Below are 24951 nucleotides of genomic sequence, written 5' to 3' on the forward strand. Positions count from 1 at the left end.
TAATCAGTCCCACCCTATTAAAAACTGGTCACCTCCTACCTGCACCAGCTGTGTTGGTTTTACATCAGTGGAGCACAAGCACAACACCCAGCTTAGAGCTACCCAGTAGCTGATCAGTGGAGGCAGCAGTTTTTGGGTGGTGCTGGTGACTGGCTTCTGCAGGCTGGTATTGGGGTGCTGCTTTGCCAGCAGCTTGTCTCTAGGGATGTGATCTACTCAGAGCGAAGTTCTTCAAACAGGGTAGGTCACCCTGAATCTGATGAACCTGTTTCTCCCTTCTTGAGCACTGAAACATCTTTACGGGGCAGCAAGGGTGTACAGGAAAACGCATTAGAGGATGCTGGCCTGTGGCTCCTTGTCTGTCATCTGCTGAAACTGTTGGCAAAGCTGCTTCACTAGCAAAGTGGGGGCTGTAAGGAGCAGCAAATACAAGACCATGTGGGTATTAATAGTGCTGTGGAGTGGATCACTGCCTGACACACACACTAATAATGACCTAGAAACAACTGGCAAGCTCAAGAGGAAGGAGGTCATGGAGAGGTGTTGGTAGTCTTGTACCCCACAGCCATTCTGTGCACTCACTTCATCCCAGGGTACACTGTTAACTGGATCTTCATAAGCTCTACAATAAGCAGGTAAGCATTACCTTCTGGGTTCCTTCTCTTTTTTCCCTTTGTTTTTCAATATTTTGCTGTATTTGGCTATCAGTGCTTGTGGATGGCGATATAGTATGAAGCATATTATATAATGTAACTAGTATGGAGTATTTTAAATACTCCTACCATAATGTTAAAGCCCTCAGTCAGTAAGGTTTCATACTGAAGGAAAGTGTCATGTGTGCTGGACAATAGGGATATCTTCCTTAGCTTATTAATTGCTTAAGGAAAACTTCCTCTAATGGGAATTTGTACGAGGCTAGTTTGTAATTTGGCCATGATGAAGAAATTAGTACAGTAAAGGGAGTACTTCAAACTAATTTTTTGGTTCCTCCAAAGAGAAACATACTTATTCTTCATGAGAGGCCTTCACATATCCTCAGATCCTCACGTGGACAAGTTAGGGCTGAACGAAGTCTGCTGTGATTCCTGTGAGCATGAAGCAGTTGAATCCCACACTGTTTTACTATTTTCTGTGTATGAATGAGAGGTCTGCTGCTGACATTTGTGATTCAGACTCTAACACTGACCGCTTTCTCTATCAGCGACAGAACTGCTTCGCTATAAATATTTAATAGTAATGTTTAATATTTCCAGACATGACAGAGCTGAAGCACTGAAGTGACCTGATTCTTTTTTTCTTCATTTTTTTTAATGTGTGTGGTGGTTGAGAGAGGAAATTCTCCTGCTTACTTCTTGGAAAAGAGTAGAACAAAATGACAACCACATAAAAAATAAATAAATAAAAAGATAATAAAAAAATAGAGTTGTCATAAGGTACCACAAATGCCTGGAAAGCACTGCTGACTGTAGGATGTTCCTGTGAAACCATTTTGTGCCAGCTCATTAGAGGGCTTTGGCAAGGATATTTGGCATAAAATAGGTTTTATTTAGAATTAGGAACTCTGCTGCCCTGTTCTTGGCAAGAAATGAACTTGCAAATTAAACTGTCTTGTAATATAATGACATTACCTTGTGTTATGAATCATTGTAGAATTAGAAACATTGATCTGAATAAGAAATAAAACTTCTTACGAAGTGGAGAAACATGGACAGCTAACATTCAGGGAAAGCGCATAGATACAAGTGACGAATGCATTGCGTGCTGTCACAGATGAAAGCAGTTCTTGAGGTCTAAGCCTGTGTTCAACACTTAAATCCTTTTTTTGCTAAGGCTTTCAGTTACTCCAGTGGTTGCTTCAGTGGTTATATTTTTTCAGGTTCACTTTCTTAAAAAAAAAAAAAAAAAAAAGCCTTCTTCACTGGACATCTCAGGTGACATAATATTAAAATTTTATATTTGCCAGGGGCTTACTTTTCAATTATAGCAAGTTTGAAAAGTCTAGGTTAGGTGGAAGAAAGTTTCAAATGCAGGAGGACAGAGGCTGGGCATGTGATGCCTCTCTAAATGTTTGATGAAACATAGGGCTCAATTCTGGCTACCCATGGGGAAAAAACCCACAGGGATGGTTGTGAATTTCTCGAGCAACTCACTGAGTATAGCTTTGCTTTAGTTTCTGAAGTGAATTCAATGCTTTTAAATCAAAAGTGCAAAAAGCCTAAATTGGTCTTCAGGGTTTGTGCCCCCTTTATAAGAAATGGATGCATTTTAGGTGCGATAATCTCATCTCCCTCAGCGTGCCTCAGACTCATAGAGTTACAAGTGGAGAGAGTTTCCCTGATATTTTCTTGCAAATCTTTTTCTCAGATCAAAGACAGCATCCAGCCCCCTGAAGAAAGCCAGGTTATGGAGCACTACAGCTATTTTCCTCTAGCCTGAGCATACAGGAACGCAGTATGCTTTCATGCAGTTGTTGTGCTTTAGCATTCATGAGCGTCCTTATGAAGTCAAGCTGTGAGTTACATGCTGTGTCACACTACAGGGAAGAAGAATATCAGTTGTATAGCATTCTTAATCATGAGGAGAAATGGATTTGCCTAAATGAATATGCAAATATCAATACAGAATAAAATTATGAGTTCTTCCTGATGTGCAAAATGCCCTGGTGAAAAACATTTTACTGTATCGATGCTTGACTTCAGGAGATTGTCCCTTATGAAAGGAAGAAGAAGAAAGAAAGGGGAAAGAAAAGTAATTAAATTTCTTCTTACATTATGTTATTATTGAAACTGATGGTATTTTTCTAGTTTGGAGAAGTGTAGCTGACACAAAGCTTTTACAGCATACTTTGACATTTAAAACGCAGCTTCCTGTGTTTGCATTCGTGCATGGTTTCCTGAGATGAAGGGTGGTAAATAAATACTCGCTGCTGTTTTCCTGCATGCACCATGAGGATGTACCGGATGGGATTTGTTCTACAAAAAGGCAAGTTGCTTCTGTAGCCTTAAACACCCTTGCCCTAATAAATCAACAGGTGTTTGGCAAGGAGGCAGGAGTTTTCCTTCTGACCCCAAACTTGGCATTGAGAGCTATTTACCCATGGTGTGGGAGGTCACAGTTTGCTGCCTGCTACTGCTCAGTGAGAATGGACGCCACCACCCCCAGATGTCAAAGTGCTTGCTGGAACATCTGTTCCATGCCTCATCTCGATATTTCACTTTGGTCTGGTAGCATGGGCTGGCTCAGGGAAAGATGCTGTGTGCTGTCCTGAGTGGGGAAACCTCCTCCCAAACAGCTTTAAACACTGTGCTGAAGTAACTGGAATGCTGGCAGGTGAGGCCATATTTCCAGCACCCTTAGTGAGCACTTGAGCCAGTTGTCTAGTCAAATGGCAACATCTTTCCTCTCTTACCAGCTTGTGTCTAGAGCACGTGTTTGAAGGTCTTGTCTGATCAGACTCATGAGGTCAGGTTTTCCAGGAGAAAACCCTTGGACTGAGAGGAGCTTGTAATGCTGGGCTGGGTGGTTTGGTATGCAGGCCCCTGTGGACTGAGGGCTTCCAGCCAGACACAGCAGCAGCATAGAGGGGATACAGAAGTTCCTTTGACAGCTGCAGGCATTGGCAGAGGTCAGACCTTGGGGCTCAGGATAGACAAGGCGTAAGCAGTGGCACTGCAGCAGGGATCTGAATGTGGTGCCCCTTCACAGCAAACTGCTTTGCCTGCTACCCCTGCACCCATGGCCACCTTACTGCCAGCAGTGCCGCTGTATCTCTTGTCCTCTTCTCCTTTTCTTTCTCTCAGCATGTTTTCAAAATGCCATTTTAATGGTGAAACAGAGCTCCAGACGCTAACTGAAATGTTTGGCTCCAGAACAGGCTTCAGAGATTCTGGTCTCAACCTGCTCACCTGCCTGCGGCTGGGCTTTCAGCACTTCCCAGTGCTCTGTGAGTGGTGTGCTGCTTGGCCTGGGAGCCTGCCTGGGTGCCTTGTTTTCCTCACACATCTGTGACTTGAAGCCCTGGGATAGGGCAACACTACACCTTCACATCACACACCAGGAGCGTGCAGAGGCCCTGGCCTGGCCCTCCTTCCATGTGAGCTTGGTGGGCAGCTCCTTTCCACCCCATGCACCCAGACCCATTGCACAATATCTTTGGGGCTGGCAAACAGCTCTGGTAGAGAAAGGTGCTGCTTCTGCACATGGAGGAAGGCCATAATGGTGGATTTGCTTCAGTGGTGGAATGATGAAGTGAAGTGCTAGCTGTGTCCTGCTGCCTATCTCCTAAATACCCAGTCTTAAAGTATGTTACAGCTGCCATTTGACATGGCTTTTTGGTAAATATACCAATGTCCAGGTCTGTAGGATGCATAGTTGGCAGAAGCTTTCACCTGGTGCAGGTCAGCTTGGAAGATGTTCCACTCCTGCTGGCGTTACCATTCCCTTCCCTTCTTGATGTGGGAGGGTGTTTGGGGTAAGCATAATGGCTTGAAAGAGGAATTGTAGCTGATCTAAGCACTCAAACCAAGACCTGTGGTTTGAAGATAACAAGATAAATATATGAAAAATGACAGATGGACGAGTTGGAATGAGCTGTGAACTGACAGCTTTGTGACCAGTTCTGACTTATTTCCCTTTTGTGGTCTGAAACTGAGTGCCTCATAAATCCTAAAGACATCAAAACTGTAACTAACATAGCAGAAACTATTCAAGATCTCTGGAAATTTAAGGAGCAGATACTGTAACTAGAAAAGAAGAGAGTGAATGGGGAATGATTTCCCTCACCAAAGTGATATTTTGGGTATTTATTTCAGTTTCGATGTTGTAGGTTGACTCAGCACACTGACACAGTTGTGAGCACTGGCGGTCACACAGTGACTGTCTGAAAGTCTGACGTGGACCTGAAAATGAAAGTCATTTCACAGTTTATGGTTCTGTTTTACGGATGAATCTTAAAGACCCTGTTAACCTCCAGCAGATGGCTGATAATGCCCTCATGCTCTGCCAGCCATGAGGCATGTGACTCCCCAGGCAGACCAGAGGGCTGCAGGCTCTTTGGGTGGGAGAAGAACCTGAACTGACAACAAGAGGAGTCCTGGCCTTGGGTTACCAGCTTGGTATTTCAGAGCCCTCGGTGCAGTTGCTGTCCATGAATCTGTCCCTTATCTCTTTAATTCAAGTATCTGCAACAGGCTCTGGTAGGACTAACAGCTGAACTCCCTGTTAAGGTTAGTCAGTGAGGAGCTGGGGAAAGAGTCAGAAAATGCACTACAGTAATGCTGCCCAGCTGCAAATTAATATATAGCATCATGCAGTGACCAACAAACCTTCTCTCCAGGGTAAGCGCTAACTTTTCAGTGGCAGTTCTTTGCTGTGCATAGCAATTTCCCCATTGTCATCAACTCATTATTTATTTATTTTTTTCTCAGAAGAGCCACAGGGCACCTGCTGCTTAGCAATGAATTCCAGACAAGTACTAAGGTCTAGCTATTGAGAAGTGTTTTTATTGTTTGTTTTATAAAAACAAACAAAACCCACTGAAACTCCATAAATTGTCTCAATGCTGCACATTATGAAATGGAATTAGAAACTTCAGAGGAGGTTCTCGGGAGTATCACACATGCTAAATTTAAGTTTGGCATCCCCGGCAGGGCAGTTTGCTTACCCAGAACTGAAGGTGTCTGAATACTCTGCATGTGTTACAAGTCTCCGTCGGCTAATTCTGGTGTGTGTGCACCCTTTTTTGTGCGTCAGGACCAGGCTGGTCTGCTTCCTCCCGTCTCTGGGTGGAACCTGTCTGCTCTGCCTTGTCCACACAGGAGCTCACCCCATTGTGCATTTTCTGTACTTGAGATGAGGTAGACGGTACGTCAGCCATCGGAATCCTTCCTGATAGTTATCTTAGCTATGCTGTTTTTATCCACCTATGCCACACAAGCAGACACTACAAAATATAATTTCACTTCCTGCCCTAAGCCAAGCTGTCTTCTGGTATGTCTGGGCGCGAGACAAACAGGATGCGGGGCACTTGCTGGATGTCCTGCCCCGCTTCCCGCCCGGCTTTCAATGGGGCTGTAGTTCATGTACCTCATGCATGTAGGCCAGCGCTGCGCTCTCTCTATGTTCATAAAACCTCTTGTCAGAACGTGCTAGGCCTTTAGAGAATCTGTTTCTCTGAGGAATGTTAGGTATTAGAGACCTGGCTTGAACTCAGCAGGGAAGGACGCACCATTCAGGGGAGGTTCAGGTTGGAAATGAGGAGACATTTCTTCTCAGAAAGAGCAGTCGGCATTGGGACGGGTTGCCCAGGGAGGTGGTGGTGTCGCTGTCCCTGGGGGTGTTCAAGGAAAGGTTGGATGTGGTGCTTAGCAACATGGTTTAGTGGATGACATTGGTGGTAGGGGGATGTTGGACCAGATGTTCTCAGAGGTCTTCTCTTAATGATTCTGATTCCTTATCTAGAGAAGCACATGAAGCCTGAGAGTAAAAATGAGTCAGAGACCCAGCTTAAATGGACTGAGCCACCTTCCTCGCCAGTGATGGCAGGAAATGGGAAGGTTCCTTGGTGCTACAGCTGGCATTTCGTGCACAAACACTGCTGTGGGAATGTGCCTGAGGGTATGGGTCAGCCACTGGTGCCCTTGTACTACACAAACCCCACTAGCTAGGACAGCTGTTGCTGTATAGCAATTACTGGTTTCAGGCACTGTATTTAAAAATAATTTATTTTTTTTAATAGAAACCTTCTCTATAGCAGTAAATAAACAGTGTCTGGACCCAGAAATGAAATGTGACCACCTATCCTGTTGGTGTGTAAGGCTGGGCCAAAACTGACCAGCCCTGAAGCCTCTCTGTAGCTCTATGTCTGCGAAGTCTGTTCTCCTAGCCACAGCTTTGGATCAGGCCCAACTGTTAGTATTTCTTTTCCTCCTGGTTTTCCTTTTTTCTTCTGCCATTTCCTTTCTGGAAAATAAGTAGCCTTTCTCTAAGGATAAAATCTTTGTACTATTTTGCAAGGCAGAATCAATCTTTAGGGCTTTCAGCTATATAAACCTGATCCATCAGGTTCCCCCCCCCCCATCTCTCTTAATGGATCTCATGCATTTATAATACACTCAGTACCATGGTATCTAGGGACCTTATGCACAATTTATAAAGCAAACATTATTTATATTTTTTTTTGCAAAAACTTTCTACTTCTCTTCTGGCTCTTGCCACTCTCCAAATCAGGCCATTCTCTTTGATTTGCAAAAGAAGTGAGTTGTCTGTTTTATGTTCTGATACAGACTGTTTTCCAGTATCCTGGCCTTGTGTTTGCGGGATGGCAAAGTCAGGTTCAGGTTGCTTTATTTTACCAGCAGATATTAATTATAGAACTGTCTATCTTAAACAGAGCTTGATATGTTTCTCTGTCAGCTTCAGCATGGGCATAAGTCAGCGCTGGCAGTCCCTAGCTCAGTTCAGAGCAGTAACTCAGGTAGGACCCCAAAATATTTCAATGTACCCTGAGACGGTGATACTATTACTACAGCGAAAACAGTGTTAATGAGGACTGAAATTTTAAATTGCCATATCATTGGTTGGAGGCAGATGCATGCACGGATTTGGAGCAGCTTCCTACTTGGTAACCTGAGCAGTTTGTCACCTTGCAGGGTGACTGACCCTTCACAAATGCCTGAGGTGTGCATCTGGTTGTGTGAGGACATTGCACTCAGTTTGGACCTGAATCTCCAAAGGTGAGCTCTGTAACACTGAAGGCGTTTTGTTTTGTTTTTGTGGTTTTTTTTTGTTTTTTTTTTTGGATCTAGCTTTTTGATCTCCTGGCTTGTGAGAGCATGTTTGTATTTCACTCTGTAGTGACTGGTGCACGATGTATTCAAGAGCTGATGAAGCCCAGCTGAGGACAGCACTGGATCAGTAGGGAACAGGGATCAAAGCTTTTGTGCTTGTTCCAAATCAATGTGCTTGATTTTTACTTGCTAATTTATTTGCTACAAAATGTCGTGGGCTTTTCTTAATATTAGCATTTTTCATCCTACATAATAGTCAAGTGCAACTAAATACTGTATTATCGATGAGTCTGTTTTATCTTTCTTCCTAACCAACAATCGCATGATTTTAACAACAGAAGACTTTCTGAAAACAGGTCAATGTTCAAGAGAGCTGAATTTAAAGAGCTTTTTAAAATTAAATTCTTATGCCACAGTAATGGCATAAATAAAATCTATTTACTAGGTGTTCTAGGTTACTTTGTTTTCCAACAAAAATATGTAACAGCACCAAAGGAGAAACATGATTTGAACATTTTTATGTTCATAAAAATCGTTGAGTCGAATCTGATTATTTTTTTTTTATTATTTTTTTGGTGTCTTAACACTGCTAGTGGTGTGGTGACTGCCTCCACAGTTCTGCATACCAGCTGGGCACTGCTGTGCCCATCACCTGCACCTCACACTAGCAGCTCTGCTTCTCTGGCATTTCCCCCTGTAGTCTTCACTGAGAGGGTCACGGCCCAGCCCCAGCTTGTTATGAGTGACGGTAGGAGTGTTTCATGAGGAGGGAGTGCAAGAACATCCCTAGCAGTAATTTAAGATTTGACCTCCTCAACACTGCACACCATCACAGTTTCCTTCTGCTTTGTTTTCCCAGGCTTGATCTAATTCAGACAGGAACCCTCCATTACCTTTAGAGTCTGATCTTACCGGAGATGGCAAGTTTGAATAAATACAAATACATCAATGAAATCTTCAGTTAAGATTCTAAAAAGTAATACCTCAAAGCACAAGGAACACTTTTACTAGCTTGTTGACTAAATTATAAAAAATGAGAAGGTGAAGGGTATGTTAATAATTTAAGTTAATATTTATCATTTCTACCGAATTGTTAAGCTACAAATAATCCTTAGTGTTTTCAGAAAGCCCTATTGTACCTTCTATCTAAAAAAACAACTATGAAACAAGATGTACACAAAAAAGAACAGACTTAATTCAAGATGGAGTACAGAAGTTTTGGAAGTGACAAATAAAAACATGAAATGGAAATGAGCATCCAAACCAGCAAAATATATTTAAGCAATATCACAAATACACAAAAAAAAATCTATTTACAGATTTAAAAACAGTATCTCCAGTAAAAATCTTCCCAAAGAAAGGTATTTATACACAAGAAATTTAACCCAGTTACATTGTCCACTGCTGGCACCATAGATGCTTACAGCTAGCACAACATTAATTATGTCTTCGCAAAATAAAGGGAACGCTTAATAAAACTGATGAAATTTCTAGGAAAAACTGAAGGCTAGACAACAACAATCACAAGGCATGCAAAGCATAATGAACAGCAAATACTTAACTCTGGTAGTGCAAAAATTAAGAAGATGGCTTTTATTCCCATACTTGTTCAGAGAAAAACAAAGACTAAAGTTTGAAGGACTTTGTGCATTTGCAGCAAGGTTGATAATGTATGGGAAGTAAATGAAAAAAAGTCAACATAAAATTGATATAAATTTATAGCAACCTTTATAACAAAATTTCTGAATGTACAGTACAAACAAGCATCTTGGAAAAAAAAAGTTTAGACCTCAAGCTACCCTTCTTAATCCATACATATAAATCCATATAATAAATTCTTGAGCGTGTCACCAGTAGATAAAAATAACTTGCATGTCAATGATAATATTTGTAACATTCTTTGGAATTAGGTCTAAATTTCTCTTTCAGGCTTTGCCCCTGTATTTAATACAGAGCACAGCAGAGGGATAATCCCTCACTGCCATGAGGAGCTTCTGGTGTGTTGTCTCTCACAGAGTGCATGTGGGGCTGGGCTGGGGCTAGGCAGAGACCCATGGAATTCCTTGAGTATCAGGCACCAGAGGAGAGCTCTGCCTTCACCTGGTCCTTGCCTGGGAACATGGGCAGTGGTAGGATGTCTTGATATTAATTAGTGTAGAAGTGGTGAATTAATACTGCTGAATTCCTGAGGCTCATCATCCTACACCCTGGATTTTGAAAGACAAAATACAGTCTCTTTGTCCAAAAAGGCCTCACAGTTTTCAATGGCTGTAAACATATATTTTAGATTAAAAAGGTATTTTCACCATGCCTTTGCTTTAAAAAATAAAATCAAAAGTAGGAATAACTTTAGTTAATGTTAATATTTTTACAAATTCAGAAAACTAGAGTTAATTGTGAAAACTGAAACAAATCTGAAAACACATGATTGGTTTTGCAAATAATCTTTTTGCAGATTGAAGAGCTGACTCTTTGTTTAATTTCTAACAAACTGCTAAAGATCACACAGTCCATCCTGCAGAAAAACCTAACAGTTTAATAAATATGCTGGAAACCATTTAATAAACTGAGGCAAAAGATCAGCACCAAATGTTGTGTTTGTTCTGTACAAAACTGTGTGTCACGACACTGCAGAGCAGATTTTCACTTTAGTCTACTTACAGTTCCCAGCATAGGTCAGAAATCCCACGCTTTTCAGTTCCTCTTGTTGTAGAAAGATACAGACAATGTTCATAAAGATGTAACAGCAGAAGAAAGAGAGCAAGATGTACCCGTTGTAGTTAGCAAGAAGTGTTATGGTTGATGTTCCAAACTTTTTCAAAATAAAAAGGACTGATTTCTTGATTTTCAAATGTTTGGATTGTACACACACGTGCAACACCACAAAGCGTACTACCTTGGCGGCTTAGTTATTTACCTTCTGACTTACGGTATTTAGGCAAACAAGACAAAAAAATCTACACAGCTTCTCTGACTGAAGAGTACCAAGACAGGATTTCCAGAGTCCCATCCAACTCTAACTGAAGGACCTTGTGGCTGGGAGAACAGCGTTGAGGAACACTTAGGATTCAGTGCTGGCTTATGGGAATAATTTTCCTGACAAACTGCTTGCTCACAGATTTAATACTTTTGGGCGTGAACCCATTTGTCTAATCCCAGACTCAACATTTTACAGGACTGAGGTCTTAGGCACAGCAAAGACTTCAGATGTGGAAGCAAGGCAGCATTTGTATTTCTTATTTTTTATCTATAGACTAGTTTCTTACTTAAATTCCTTTTTTTTTTTTTTTTGGTTTTTTTTTTTTTTTTTTTTTTTTTTGCTATTTTTTTACTTCAGAGTAGCTTTTCAAAAATACAAACAGGTAAGAGCCTGAAAAAGACAGAACCACCCTGACAAGTGAAGAAAAAACCTCTCAGTGCACTTTTAACTCCATCAGAACGTTACAAGATTGTCTGATTTCCTTGTTTTCTGTAGCAAATTTCCACTGATGGCAGTAGAGAATGAGGCAAGAGCTGAAGATGTAAAAGCAAATAAAACAAGATTCTTGGTAGCTACTTATCTACAGTGACCATTCTTCTCTTTTAATTTTTGGCTCAGTGCTATTTCATAATAGCCTTGATCCCACAAAACAAATTCAAGAATATAAATATTGATTTCAAGATTAGCTTGTTTCCCTTCCCGTATTTGAACCTTACAGGGGATATAAATGACAAGTAAGCATTCATAGGAGCTCCTGTCTGTCACACTGGTGATTCTGAAAAAAGGCTGCTTAAAGTAACACATATGAACAGGCAAACTGTTGCCAAAATGCATGGTCATAGTAAATTTCTTACATATGTACATACAGTTCAGTAACAAAACACAATTATTATAGTCCTAGCCTCTTCTGTTTAAGACTGCAGTTTTCTAACTGTTGCATATACTTTAGCTGTTCAAAGAGCTGAACAAAGTGAGTGTAGCAGATTTATTCAGAGAAAATAGTCATACAAAAAGTTTCAAATACTTTAAAGTGAGAAAGTTCCCAGAGCTCTCACTTCGTTTCCTCTTTGGTTCCTAATTAGGATTTGACGAGTTTGAAACCCTGTCCCGTGTCCAGCACTGCGGGAAGAAACCAACTCATTTTCAATCTTTTCAAGCACCTGAAACACGCTTTACAGACCCAGAACATATTGAGACCACAAAACCAGTTTGCCAAATGCACTAATGGGTAGGTAATACGTGGGAAATAAATCATCCAGTGTTTGGCAATATCGCTTCCCGTTGGCAAATGCAAAGTGTAGTCACTCCAGTGTTTTGACACACCATACACGGCTTTCACTGTACGACCCTTTTCTGACCAGCTGATGTTGCTGTCAGGGTTACAGTTGTACTCAACCCATTGCCTGGTGAAGTCGCCAAGCTGTGGAGGGTCTGCTTCCTCAACGTCTACAACCTTGGCCATTTCTGCTCCTTGCACTGCGATGTACTGGTCGTTTACTTTCCTTACTTCTTTAACCCAAGGCTGTGAGTTCTCACAGTCTAGCACAATGATGAGTCGGGAACAGAAAGTGCCGTTCTTTTCTCTCCACCACTCCAAAAGTGTGTCAAGCCGTAAAGCATCACCACCTGCAACAAGGAAATGTATTTAACGTTAACATGAAGAAACTGAAAACTCTATAGAATTTTAACTATGACACTTGCAATTTGAGTATCCAATTTCTCATGCTCCATCTCAGCTCATGCTCCAGCTATGCTGGGAAAGAGCATGTTTTTATTAAGCAAAGTTACCTATAGTAGGGATTCCTTCTGCCTAGTGTAGCGGATACTTCAGAATCTACGTAGCTTTGAAAAGCTACATCAAGTGCCCAAGGAAAATATCTTGCAAACAAGTGAATAAAACTCCCCTGGCTCCACAGTGACTATTAATGTGAAGAAATTAAGTCTGCGTTTTAGCGAGTTGGAGCTATGATACAGATTTACAGCAAAAACACTAGTTCGAAAATGTCAGCTTTAAAAAAAAAAAGAAAAAGATGACTTTCAGAAGAGGTAGAAAAACATTATTTAAAATAACTGCATTTCAACTCCATAATGATTTTCATTGTGTAGCATAAGTACATTTAGCAGTGTTTAAAATCTTATTACTAGCAATTGAACTGCACAGATAAATCTCAAACAGAGTAGCTGCGTATTTCAGTACTCACATTTCTGTCTATAAGGGGTGACAAAAAAGTGCTTCAAATTAATAGCTTGGAGTTAAGGCTTTGAGCACGATATTGCAGTTATAGTAAAAGCAAAATTACAGGGCTACAACTTTCTCCAAAACAAATGCAAACCTGCAAAAATAGCATCAAAGAAAATCGTAATATACAAACGTACATTAATGACAGTCTTGGTACACGATCCCCAGATTGCTGTACTTAGAATATTTACAATAGAGCATGTTTACAATAGAGGTTTGTATAGAAGCCAGTTTCCTTTTTTTTTTTTTTTTTCCTAGGTAAGCCTTCTGTGTCAATTATCAGTAAAATGGATTTGTTAACATTTGAAAGGCTTATAAGTAAACTTTATTTTGGTGTAACTACACAAGGGTAAACTGTCCAAAGAAAACCAACTCAGCCTTCATAAGCACACAAACACACCCTCCTTTCTAACCCTACCGACATCAAACACATACATTGATCAGCTGGCACAAGATTCAGGCACCAAGCTGAGGAAGAAATCCATGTGTCTGGCCACATCTGGCTCTTAGGCAGGCTTCACAGGCAGTTAAGCTGACAATTCAGCAACAGAGACAACACTTCAGCAGCCCAGCTCTTGCCTTTGCATTAGCTGAGAATAACATGACCTCCCAGGTCGTCTGACTGCTCATGCTTTATGCATGACTAGTTAACAGTTTTCTTTTGTACACCGCTGTGTTACATCCCACCTTCCAACAACAGAGAAACATCATTAGTGAACTAAAGAATCCAGTAAGCCTCCTTTAAAAGGATGTCATTATAAAGGAAAGACTACATGCTACTGCTGTGCTGTAGCAGTGCCTAAGCCAGCAGTGAGATGCTCCTTTCTGTTAGATCCAAATGTTGTGTTTCCTGGTTGCCATCCCTCTTAACCCTCTCCAGAGGCCAGAGGATGGCACACATTGCAGGAGATAACGACCAGATGTTCCATCTGCCACAAAACACCACTGCCCAACACACAGGACTTCATACAATCAAATCTCCTTAGTCTTCTCAGTTTGTACTTCAGGTTATGTTCAGGAGCTGTGCTATCTGGCAGGATTATCAAGTTATGCTCCATAACATATCCAACTCTCACAATGAAATTGAGCACAAAAAAGGATTCAAGACAAGCACCAAGTGCTTGTTCCTTTCCTTTCTGTGACTATAGATTATTTCAGAGTAGAAGCTGAAGATGTGCTTGGATAGAGAACTGAGAAAGAACTGCTATGAAAGCTGAAAACCCCCACATTTATACACTATATTGTTATCACAGTAACTCTTTTTATTGCAACTGGTACCTTCACCCTTACCTGAAAAGTAAAGACAGAGCTTAATACAGACTATAGCTCTCTGAACAGGTACACAGAGGTCTCTGCTCCTCTGCCACACTCCAAGCCGGCCAGATGTAAGCCGTGATCTGGAAGCTGTTGAATTTCTGCATCAGCTTTCATCTGTGCATAACCTAGAAGTGTATGCAGCCGGCTGGAGCCCTGGCAGGAGGCAGTCTTGCAGTTAGCAGGCTCCACACCTCATGTGGACATGCCTGGCAATTGTGCGGGGTGGCAGCTGCTCTCAGGAACAAGACCACCCTATTCTCAGAGAAGTAATTCAGCAATATTGGCACACGCTGCATTACATCACTCCTGCTAACTGAGAACTGCTGTGTTTTTTAATCCGCTGATACAGATGAAGGCTTTGAGAAAAAATATGCATTGCTCTTCAGCAGGTGTAGTACTTCGGGCCTGGAATTGCACCAAAACAGGTGTTGGGCATCCAGATGAAGACTGACCTGTGGCCGAACAGCTCAGCACAACTGAATGCAAAGCTCCAATCTGTCTACACTGCTCCAGAGCACATGCTCCTGTAGAGAGACTGCTGACAAGCAGACAGCAGCTCACAGGCTGAGTGCTATCTGTGAAAGTGAATTCTGTCCCACGAAGAAAACAAGTTGCAAATTTTCAAAGTTATTACTAGAAGATTCACTTTTTGCACACAGAAGCATCAGAAGCCCCGTTCTGTACAGCAAGACAGCAAGGCTAAGCGCATCAGTATGTGAAAGCTTCACAGGTTTACCAAAGAACAATTTTTACACAGTTGGGGTAGAACTGCATTATTACAAAGAGATTAAAAATGGGCCAGAAAAGGGAAAAAGGGTGAAGTCTATACCAAACATATTTTTATGCATTGAAACAACCCTCTATATATGCATTTGTAGTCTTGAGGCTACATTGCACCCACAATGACTCCCAAACTCTGGGATGTCAGCAAACCATAGTTCCCACCATGATACGAAGTTTGCTGTATGTTAGAAGACCTGCTTTTCTAGCATGGGATTCACACCTGCTTCCTACCTCTTTGATTAATTCTATCTTTTATAAAATCCAGAGTACATCTTAAGGACACACAGGCAGTTCTTCATGACAGACTAGCTGTCACAGCAATACAGAACGTTGGATAATTCACTCATAAGTAAGTGTGCTGGTTCTGCCACGTCCAGGGAATGAGATTACTCTTGTTCAATACAGTGAACAAATATTCCTCAAAATACAGGGAAAATCTGTATTTAAAGAAAGAGGGGGTCATTTCCATATTACTTTTCCGGAATAAAAAAAATGATCTTTAAAGGCAACTTTTTGAGCTGTAAGTGGAATAAGAAATCATGTTTAAACTTGTAAGCATACATTTGGGGTCAACAATAATTAGAGAATTTTGTGAACAACTATAAGAACAGCTAGTTTCAAAAGGATTTTTATCAAAGTGATTAAATACTAAAAAATGATATAGAGCTTCACACAGTAACATACCTGACTGTCATACAGAGAAAGGTCAGGAAAGGGCTGCTTCTTTAGATCAAGTTAACTGCATGGAACAGGGGCTTCTGCATTACTGCATTCTTTCCAGTGGTAGAAGTAGTCAGCCTGCAACATTGCCTATTTTGATTATTCCTCATAGCCCCTGAATTTCTCAACAGTCATGCTCTGTATATTACACATTCCTTTCCTCCTTCCCTGCCAGGAGCTCATATGAACTTGTACTCCAAAAACTGGTGTTTGTCATTCTAAACTATCAGATAGAAAGTGTGACCAAACCAGAAGTTTAGCAATACGTTTTATTTCTTTTTACAAGAAAGAATTCAATGATTTGGAATGTTTATCAATGCCAAAACTACTACTAAAAAAAAATCACGAAACAGTTACCTGCTAGTGCCCATTCACCAGTGCCATGTGAGTGACCACTGTAATACAAAATGTAGGTATCATGTCTGGGTCCATCTGCAGTCCGAAGTTCAAGAAAAGACTTGATCTTGGAGTGAAGGGTATCAAAGGACAGCCCACTCGTAGAATAGTCACAGCCGTATGTCTCAATCATGTGATACGCAAAAAATCTTTGGATGGCATTAAGCATGCCTGTAGACCTCAGGTTTAACTCTTGCACATGATCAGGTGGAAGAAGAGTTGGCTGGCCATCAGGACTAAAGAGAAGAAAACCAGTTATGATCAACAACAGTTTCATGTTTAGTGGACTTCTAGCAATTGGCAATTCCCTCCCCCCCCCATGGCATATTTTCTCCTCTATGAAGTAGCACTGTTGTATACTCAAATTGACTTGAAATGTGTGGCTTACAAACAATGCCAAATACTGCAGTTGAGTGAGGAGCCACTATCTCCTCCTCCCACCACACTTGTTCCACTTCAGAATGTAGTCTTTACTCAACCCCATACAGGTAAGTGGCAGGGAGAGAGAGAGCATCTTTGGACTTAACACTTGCTCTGCTTGCACTCTGCACTTGCTGAACGAAGACGAGCAGTGATGTGAACATGCTGGGCTTCAACTATTTCATGGAGTCCCACTGCGAGTACACTGCCTTCAGACAGGCACTTGTTCACACACAATTGGAACCAAGTGCAGGAGAATGAATGCGTATCTCCACAAAAAAACTCTTGCAAATGAGTTCCAACAATAGACTTTGAAAAATTCAAGTACTCATTTTCTTCAGATATTTTGAATTCATATATCTCTGCTCCAAAGTAGCTTTTATTCAGTATGGAACTCACTTACACAGATAGAGTAATTCTTACTTGTGTGTGTTGTTCAGATGCTGATCTTTCAGCATCAGAAGCAAGTTTCAGATAATGGCATTCAGTGCTTAGAAAATGATGAACTGGACCTGGAACAAACCAGGCATATGCAGGTATGTGTGCATATATACCTCAACATCAATACATAATCAACGAGACTCAGGATTACAAAATGCATGCTTTTATATATATTATATATATAAGTCTTCATAGATATTCATTAGTCATGACAGTAAGAGATTTGGTTCTTCAAGATACCCAGTGGAATTAGTTACTCATTCTTTTTGAAAGGTGAAAGAAATTAAAGTACAAAATTTATCTATTAATTAAATGAGTATTTTCTTATTGAAAAAATACAAGCAGCAGCACTGGATTGCCTCTATTGGCTAACAGCTCACTTACACTACTGTGAGGTTGAAGTGCACGGTAACTATACCTGCAAAAGTTGGTGGGAATCACAACAGCATACCCAACACACGTTCCTCCCAAGCAGTTTCCCAATTCATGAAAAAGCCCATGAGCCATGGATTCCAGAGGCAAAACAATGAGAAATGCGCTCATGAAGATTCCATTGGTTGGCTAAAAAGAAAAAAAAAAAAACACAAACACATATATATAGAGAGAGATTTAGGTACGGCACGAAAAACCCTTCCTGTATGCTGGGTATGGTTTTTAATAATAATTCCCTGTGTCTGATCAAATGTAATTGGGTCCTGAAACATGGAACGGGAGTTACTATATGAAATGTAGACTTATTTTTCCACGTACGTTACACAGTGAAGTACTCTAAAGAGAAATGAAAGCTCAATTTGGATATCTGGGGAGAAAGTGGCTGGCAAGCAGGGATCACTCTTCGGAAAGGAATGCATTTGAAGTCACTGACAGCACAGGATTTAGGTTTGAAAACCCTGATCACAGCTCAGCTTTACCCATTTAAGCAGAGAAATCACATGCCACAAAATTGTTTATGTGCATAAAATATGTACATTGGTAAATATCAGCAGGATCAGGACTTAATGCACTGAACAGAATATCACGTACCTAGCATAAGATGACAACATACTATATTGCATCATTCAAAATATACATTTAACTATTCTTGCTTTTTAATGCCAAGAGATTTTAAAAATATCCCTAGTGCAGGCTATTTAGTGTGTCAAACAAAGGATGACTTATGCGAACACTGAGAACATTATTGCAATTAAAAAGACAATTCTCTATCAGCTACACAAATATCAGATGAGAAAGAAAATCTACAATGGGACTTTGTAGGGCCCACACAGCTAATGCCCTACCTGAAGCTTTCCTTTTTGCAGACAGAAAATTGTTTTGGAAAAGATTACTTCAGTAACACTCACTGATACAAAAATGACTTCTGTGAAAAAGTTTCACAAGTTATGTTGCAACCACTAGCACTAGTAAATGGTATGGTTATTCACTGAATCATAGAATGGTTTGGGTTGGAAGGGACCTTAAAGCCCAACCAGTTCCAACCCCCCCGCCATGGGCAGGGACACCTCCCACCAGCCCAGGCTGCCCAAAGCCCCATCCAGCCCGGCCTTGAGCACCTCCAGGGATGGGGCATCCACAGCTGCTCTGGGCAGCCTGTGCCAGGGCCTCACCACCCTAAGAGCAAAGAACATCTTCCTTATACCTAACCTAAACCTACCCTCATTTAGTTTAAAGCCCTCATCTTATCCTATTCTCCCTGACAAAGAGCCCCTCCCCAGCTTTCTGGTGAGCCCCCTTTTGGGTACTGGAAGGCTGCTATAAGGAACATTAAGTATTCATGCTTATGTAGCAAAGGAAATAAATTCATCCCTACAGCCTTCTGTCTTTAGAACAGTGTTATGACCTTCCAACCACACCTATTTTTGTGCCCTCGTTGCATAAATCTACAATATTAATGGTTATTTATTTATTTATTTATTTGTAAAAAAAAATGAAACCAGATACTCCCTTATTGTTTAACAGTCTCAGTGATTTGATGAGGGCTGGTAGTCCAGTTTACACACAGACAAAGCAATTTATAATTTGGAAAGTAAATGAGACTGAAAAAATGACACCTAAAGGGAGTCAGTTCTTGTCGGCACACAGCACTAACTCCAAAATACTCAGTTTTTAAGAACTGAAATACTACATGACTTTGCAAGCTTTACTTACTTAATGTGCCTCCTGAGCTAAGAAAGAGCTCTGTGCTTGCCGAGTGTCCCAGTTTTAAATAGTGCCCCACTGTACTCCTGACAGAAGGATTTCACTTGTGTGTCCTTGAAATAGTGACAGCAATACTTTTACCACAAATAAACACCAGAATCTGATATTACCTGATAACTAACTGATAACTGGTAGCACTCCTCTCAAGTAACTGGTAACGTAGCTGATAGCATCACTCTCAAATTGCACTACCTGAAGCCACTAGAAGATTATAGCCAGAACCAACGATGCTTTATTGAATTTGCTACAAATGAGAAGTTTGTTTGTCTCGTTTCTAGTGCTGAAAAGTGAGGCCACGACATTGGGCAGACATCAAATCAGAACAGCCAAGGAGAGCTTCCCGATACCCACAGCCCTACACTCCTCAAATCTGCTAACTGCTTGGCTACAAAACCAGCCCAGATACAGCAAGTCTGTAAAAGGTGGCAATGCTCCTGTTAATACTGCCATCAGATTTCGTGTGGTATAATGTCAACTGATTTGGTGCTAATAATTTCAATCCACAAGGAGTAAAGCGTGCCTATTAAATGCACATACATTATAGGAGATTGCTAATCACTTTTATATACATCATTTTCTTAGCCATCTTGGGAGCTATCTTGCATCACTCCAGATACATTCCTTTCCCATTCCCAATCTTGCCTACTACTCAGAGGGTCAGGATCAACGAGTGAGTTAGGTTAAATCAGGTATTTGGGGCAAGGGCAGAGAAGCATTCAGCTAGTGTTTCTCAAGTTGTGTCAGAGAATAAGGATTTTCAGAGTAATTTCCCCAAAACACAGTGTAACAATTATGGTGCAACCTGAACTTGTTCTGTTGTAAATTAGGAGAAAAACAAAACAAAACAAAAAGCCCCTATTTTTTCCCAAATGCATCAGCAGAAAGTTTATTTTTGTTGCTCAGTTTCCTAAATATGCTCTGAAAATCAAAAGGACTCAATAAAAAAAAAGTCACGTTAACGTTCATTCTACAGAAAGTTGTTGAAGTATAAATTGATGAAATTGTAGAGCTCTCTGGCTAAACTCGTTTCAAGATTTGAAGACTTACTTTTGAAACTGCAGATGCCTGAAGGTAACTTGCCTTAAGTTATCATGCAGAAATTGAAGGGCTCATCTGAGAAAGCTTCCTATTTATGATCAGTCTGAGGATTTTCTAAACCTTGGAAAGACTGAATGTACAGACCGTGAAGTATTATAATCCATTTTTAGAACTACGACAAATTCAGCTTCTCCATCATATGATGTATATGACTTTTTTGGATCTTGTTATAACTAACTGCTCTTACGTTGCATTAGTGTTTTGATCTGAGTGAACATATTAGAAAATAAAAAATACACCTGCCCATAAAAAGTACAGCTACCAGAATATCATAAAAATACTATTGTACCGGTACTTGCTATGACTTTTTATTTTAAAAGTTTTATTTCAAATTGCTATGTTCTAAACACTCCCTGCACTCTCCAAGCCCCTAAAACATACACAAGTCAGTAAACCTATGGAGTATTCTGCAGTAACAGAACTTGAGATCATCCAAAATGTTTTCACCAAATTCCTGACTGAGGAATTCTAAAAAAAAATTCTAAAATAAATTTTCTAAAAAAAAAATCTAAAAAAAAAAATATTTACTTTTAATTGCTGAAAGTATTCCTACTAATACGAAGATGCCAGCAGGAAAATTCACAAGTACTTGTCAGATAAAGGCCCTATATAGAAATGGTAAGGATCACCTCCTATCATGAAATGGCTCGGGTTGGAAGGGACCTTAAAGAGCATCTAACTCCAACACCTCTGCCATGGGCAGGGATGCCACCCACTGGTGCTCAGGGACTCATCCAAACTGGCCTTGAACACCTCCAGGGATGGGGCATCCACAGCTTCTCTGGGCAGCCTGTGCCAGTGCCTCACCATCCTCTGAGTGAAAAATTTCCTTCTAATATCTAATCTAAATAACCCCTTTTTAATTTAAAACCATTCCCCCTTGTCTTATCATTATCTACCCCGGTAAAGAGTCCTCTATGTGTTTTTTTTTTTGTTTGTTTGTTTGTTTGTTTTTATAAGACCCCTTTTAAGTATTGAAAGGCTGCAATGAGGTCTCCCCAGAGCCTTCTCTTCTCCAGGCTGAACATCCCCAGCTCTCCCAGCCTTTCTTCACAGGAGAGGTCTCCAGTCCTCTGATTATCGTGATGATCCATCTCTCCCTGTATCCTGCATTTAATTTGTACCACATATTAAAGAGGAAAGGGAAATGTATTCTATAGTGTTATGAGTCAACTCAGCTCCATCTGAAGTTTCAAATTCATCTTAATTTACTGGCCATCTTATGCTCTGAAGTAGAGAAGTATATTGTTAGGATGGATATGTCACACGTATAGGCATTTATGTAATGTAAAGATGCTGACGCTTGCTGTCAGCACTTCAACTATTTTGATTTAGAATAAATATATCACTAAGTAATATAAGAATGATAAATAGTGTTTAGAGCAGCTCCATAGTAAGATAATAAAATATTTTAATTTAGTGCTGCAAAAAATGATGTCATTTTAAAACATCTAAACTATAAAAACTTGCAAGAGCAGGAAAAAAAAACACAACTAATTAAGCTACTAATTACTGTAAATCTTAAGACAGGTCCTTCTTTTAAGATAACAGATAAGATGCAAGGTGGAGACTTACTAAATCCAAAAGATCTGATGACTGGTCCTTCATGCAGCAGATGGCTGTGCATGCATAGCTGGGGCCACAAAGGGATTCTGTTCTTTCATCTGTTCAACCCATTTTCACTCTGGTTTCGACTGCACTGGCAAACTTGGCCTACAGTAGCTCTCTGTACTCCGAGTGCCCACTGACCCCAGGCTGCGCCAAAAGCAAGCATAACACAGGGACCCTCAGAGCAACACCACTGAAAACATAACAAGCCATTTCATCTTTTTGTCTTTGGTGGTGGTTGTTTTTGTCTGTTTGCCTTTGCCTGTCTTCTAAATGAGTCCTTCTGAAATATACAGTGCGTTCTCATTTCCAAGAATGTGGAAAAATAAAATAAAATAAAAATACTTCTTGCCTTTGATTACTAAAATGACAAAATGACAAATGAAAGATGGGTGAGATTCACTAGCAGTACTATCTTTCCCCTTCCTTTAGCTTTTCAAGCAACATTTTATGGTTAAATGTTGCTTTGTTAAAACACCAGAAATTACAGGTACTTTGTACCCTAAATAAATAATTTTATATTAATAGATAGGACAACCCCATTCCCAAGGAGAAAACCACTGCTGAAAGTGAAACACTTCTGATGGAGTATTTAAGGATGGAACATTATGTGACAGACAAAAATAACCAGAAGGAAGAAAAAACTAAAGAAGCATTACTTTAAATTGGAAGCCAGTTGCGAAGGCCTACAGAAAAGCCCTTCTGATTCAAACAGAAATAAATTCATAAGCAGATGTCAACTTATATGATCACAGAACCTCTGGAGGTCACCCGGTCCTACAGTCACCCTGCTGAGGGACACCCAGGGCAGGCTGCCCAGGATCACATGCAACACGCCGACACAGCCGAGGAGGCTTACGCAGATTTTTTTGCCTGTTTGTGAGGAAAAATTCTGCTCTGCTTTCCATTATCCAAGCTGAATTTATCCAATTTCAGGTTTTATATATCCCTAAGTGCCTGCACACGCATATAAGTAAATATGAAACAAAGCTGCTTAGCTCCTCTGCAGTTATCATGCAAAACTGAAGACATAATATACTCCGTGAAGAAGAAATCTCAGGAGAAAAAGACTAACTTGATAACTAATCTACACACATTTGCAGAAAATAGCCATCACGTTCCCTGGCAGGCAGATTTAAGGTGTTGTTTCCCATCCCTGACCCCTGCTCTAATCCCAGGAAAGCCCGCGCCGTTGCATAGATGGAACAGCAGAAGCAGAAGAGGCAGTCAATTTACAAGCACAGTAACTTGAATCCTGAATATTCGGAATGCAGAAATTTGACTTCTGAAATTAATGAGGCTGACAGCAAGGCTGAGCACATTGGCCAGATTCTGTAGGCTTACAACAAATGCTTTCTCTTGTCACAAAATAGCACTGGTGCTGCCTCTCAGCATTTTGCCAAGGGGCTGTGGACAAGGCACGTTAACTTGCCTCTGAATTTCGGTCTGACGGCACTCATCGTGACGCAAGGAACAGAACCAATCGCTCCTCATTACGCCATGCCAAAGCCTGAGCCTACCTCAGCTACCAAAAGCACCCGGGCTCATCTGAACTCTGTCCTCATCCATGCTTCTCAGGCAAAGCTGCACAAAGATGCAGCTAGGGCAGGAAGGAGGCTCCAGAGGTCCCCGTCAGCCTCAGATGGGGTGACACTGTGACGTACTGACCGGGATGGGATCGGAGATGCAGGTAGCCAAGAAGAGCTTGAGCGCCTCTTCCAAGAGGGGAAGACAGGCAGCAAAAATAAGGAGGGTAAAGGGTGAGCTTGAGAATGGTTCAGCAGGGCATGAGGGGGATTTAGGACCTAGCTGAAGAGATGTGAAACAGCAGGGAAAGGGGAAACGATGGTGTTGTGGAAGAAACAGAGCAGATGAGTCTGTAAAGAAATTGTGAGGCTGCTATGCAAGTCATACAGCAAGCCCAACAACAAGCAAAGCCCAGCGAAGACCGGATTAAAAATACAAGTCAGAAAGAAAAGCAGGGGAAAACAAAGGAGGAATAGATATGATTTGCATTTAAAACAGTTATTTAATCTGCAACAGTAACAAAAGTATGTGCAAGCAAATACAGAGGGTACTTAGAAAACTTTTTACTATTCAGAAAGCAATCTCTTCTTATAGAGAAGTTGAAAAAAATCACCACCTTCAATTTTATTAAGGCATTGTAACCTGAGCTTTCAAAAACCTTCTGCGAGACAGTCACACTGCATAAAGAATACAAAATCACCACCTCTCCCCAAACAAGAACACACACACCATAAGCTGACTGTTCTTCCACAAACAATTGGAGTTCAACAGCACTGCTCATTTAAGCGCAAGTACTCATGCATATCATGAATACAATTACTTTAGTAATCCATAAAATTCACTAAAACTAAGAATAATGTACTGAAAGCACTTCATTCCATTACTTTACCTGTCTCTGACATAGTTCATTTTTCTCCTGGTAATACTAAATACAGGTCTTCCAGGGATAATAATTCTCTTCAGGCAGTAATTAAGCAAAACTGCGCTGCTACCTTGGCATATAGCACTTAACCAAATCTGATTTGAAGTTTCTCAGAAAAAGATTCCTCCAAACCTTTCCAAGAACTATGCTTGTGAATTCCAAGCCCTTCCTCTCCAAATTTTTCATCATTTTACTAGCTTCAAGAAGAGGTAATGCCTGAGTCATTTGCACGACTTCTGCTGGATCCTGTCCCAACCCAGAGCCTAATTACAGACATGAGTAATTGCTGAAATGAGTAAGTACTACAGGAGCTAAAGAGGCTATTGATCTGACTGGAATTACTCACACAAATGTAAAGGCAGCGCAGAACGCTTCCTGCAGATTTCACAAGGAAAATTTTCAACGGGTCTCTACTGACGAGTCAAGGTGTTTTTCCTCTCCAGCTCAAGCAGGGATTAATCTCAGAAGCAGACCGTGTCACTCCTGAAACACGTCCCACTGAAAAGCTGTTACTCCA

General features: G+C 40.8%; 1 protein-coding gene and 1 long non-coding RNA gene across 4 annotated transcripts in view; one reads left to right on the forward strand and one right to left on the reverse strand.

Moving 5' to 3' along the window:
* On the forward strand, positions 1–9711 carry LOC311437690. The gene is made up of 4 exons (XR_014693645.1): positions 1–240; positions 501–635; positions 7650–7733; positions 8647–9711. It is a non-coding gene; the product is annotated as an uncharacterized lncRNA (long non-coding RNA).
* The window catches only part of TMEM168 (transmembrane protein 168), a 25872-nt gene continuing 9959 nt past the window's right edge, over positions 9039–24951 (reverse strand). For all 3 annotated transcript variants that reach the window (XM_084521251.1, XM_084521252.1, XM_084521253.1), the window contains 3 exons: positions 17502–17644; positions 16184–16458; positions 9039–12393 (listed from right to left, as the gene is read on the reverse strand). In XM_084521251.1, coding sequence (XP_084377377.1) covers positions 11846–12393; positions 16184–16458; positions 17502–17644 — 966 coding nt within the window. In that variant the 3' untranslated portion in view covers positions 9039–11845. The remainder of the gene's footprint in view (positions 12394–16183; positions 16459–17501; positions 17645–24951) is intronic.

Source organism: Aythya ferina (assembly GCF_964211825.1).
Source record: "Aythya ferina genome assembly, chromosome: 1".
Taxonomy (NCBI): domain Eukaryota; kingdom Metazoa; phylum Chordata; class Aves; order Anseriformes; family Anatidae; genus Aythya; species Aythya ferina.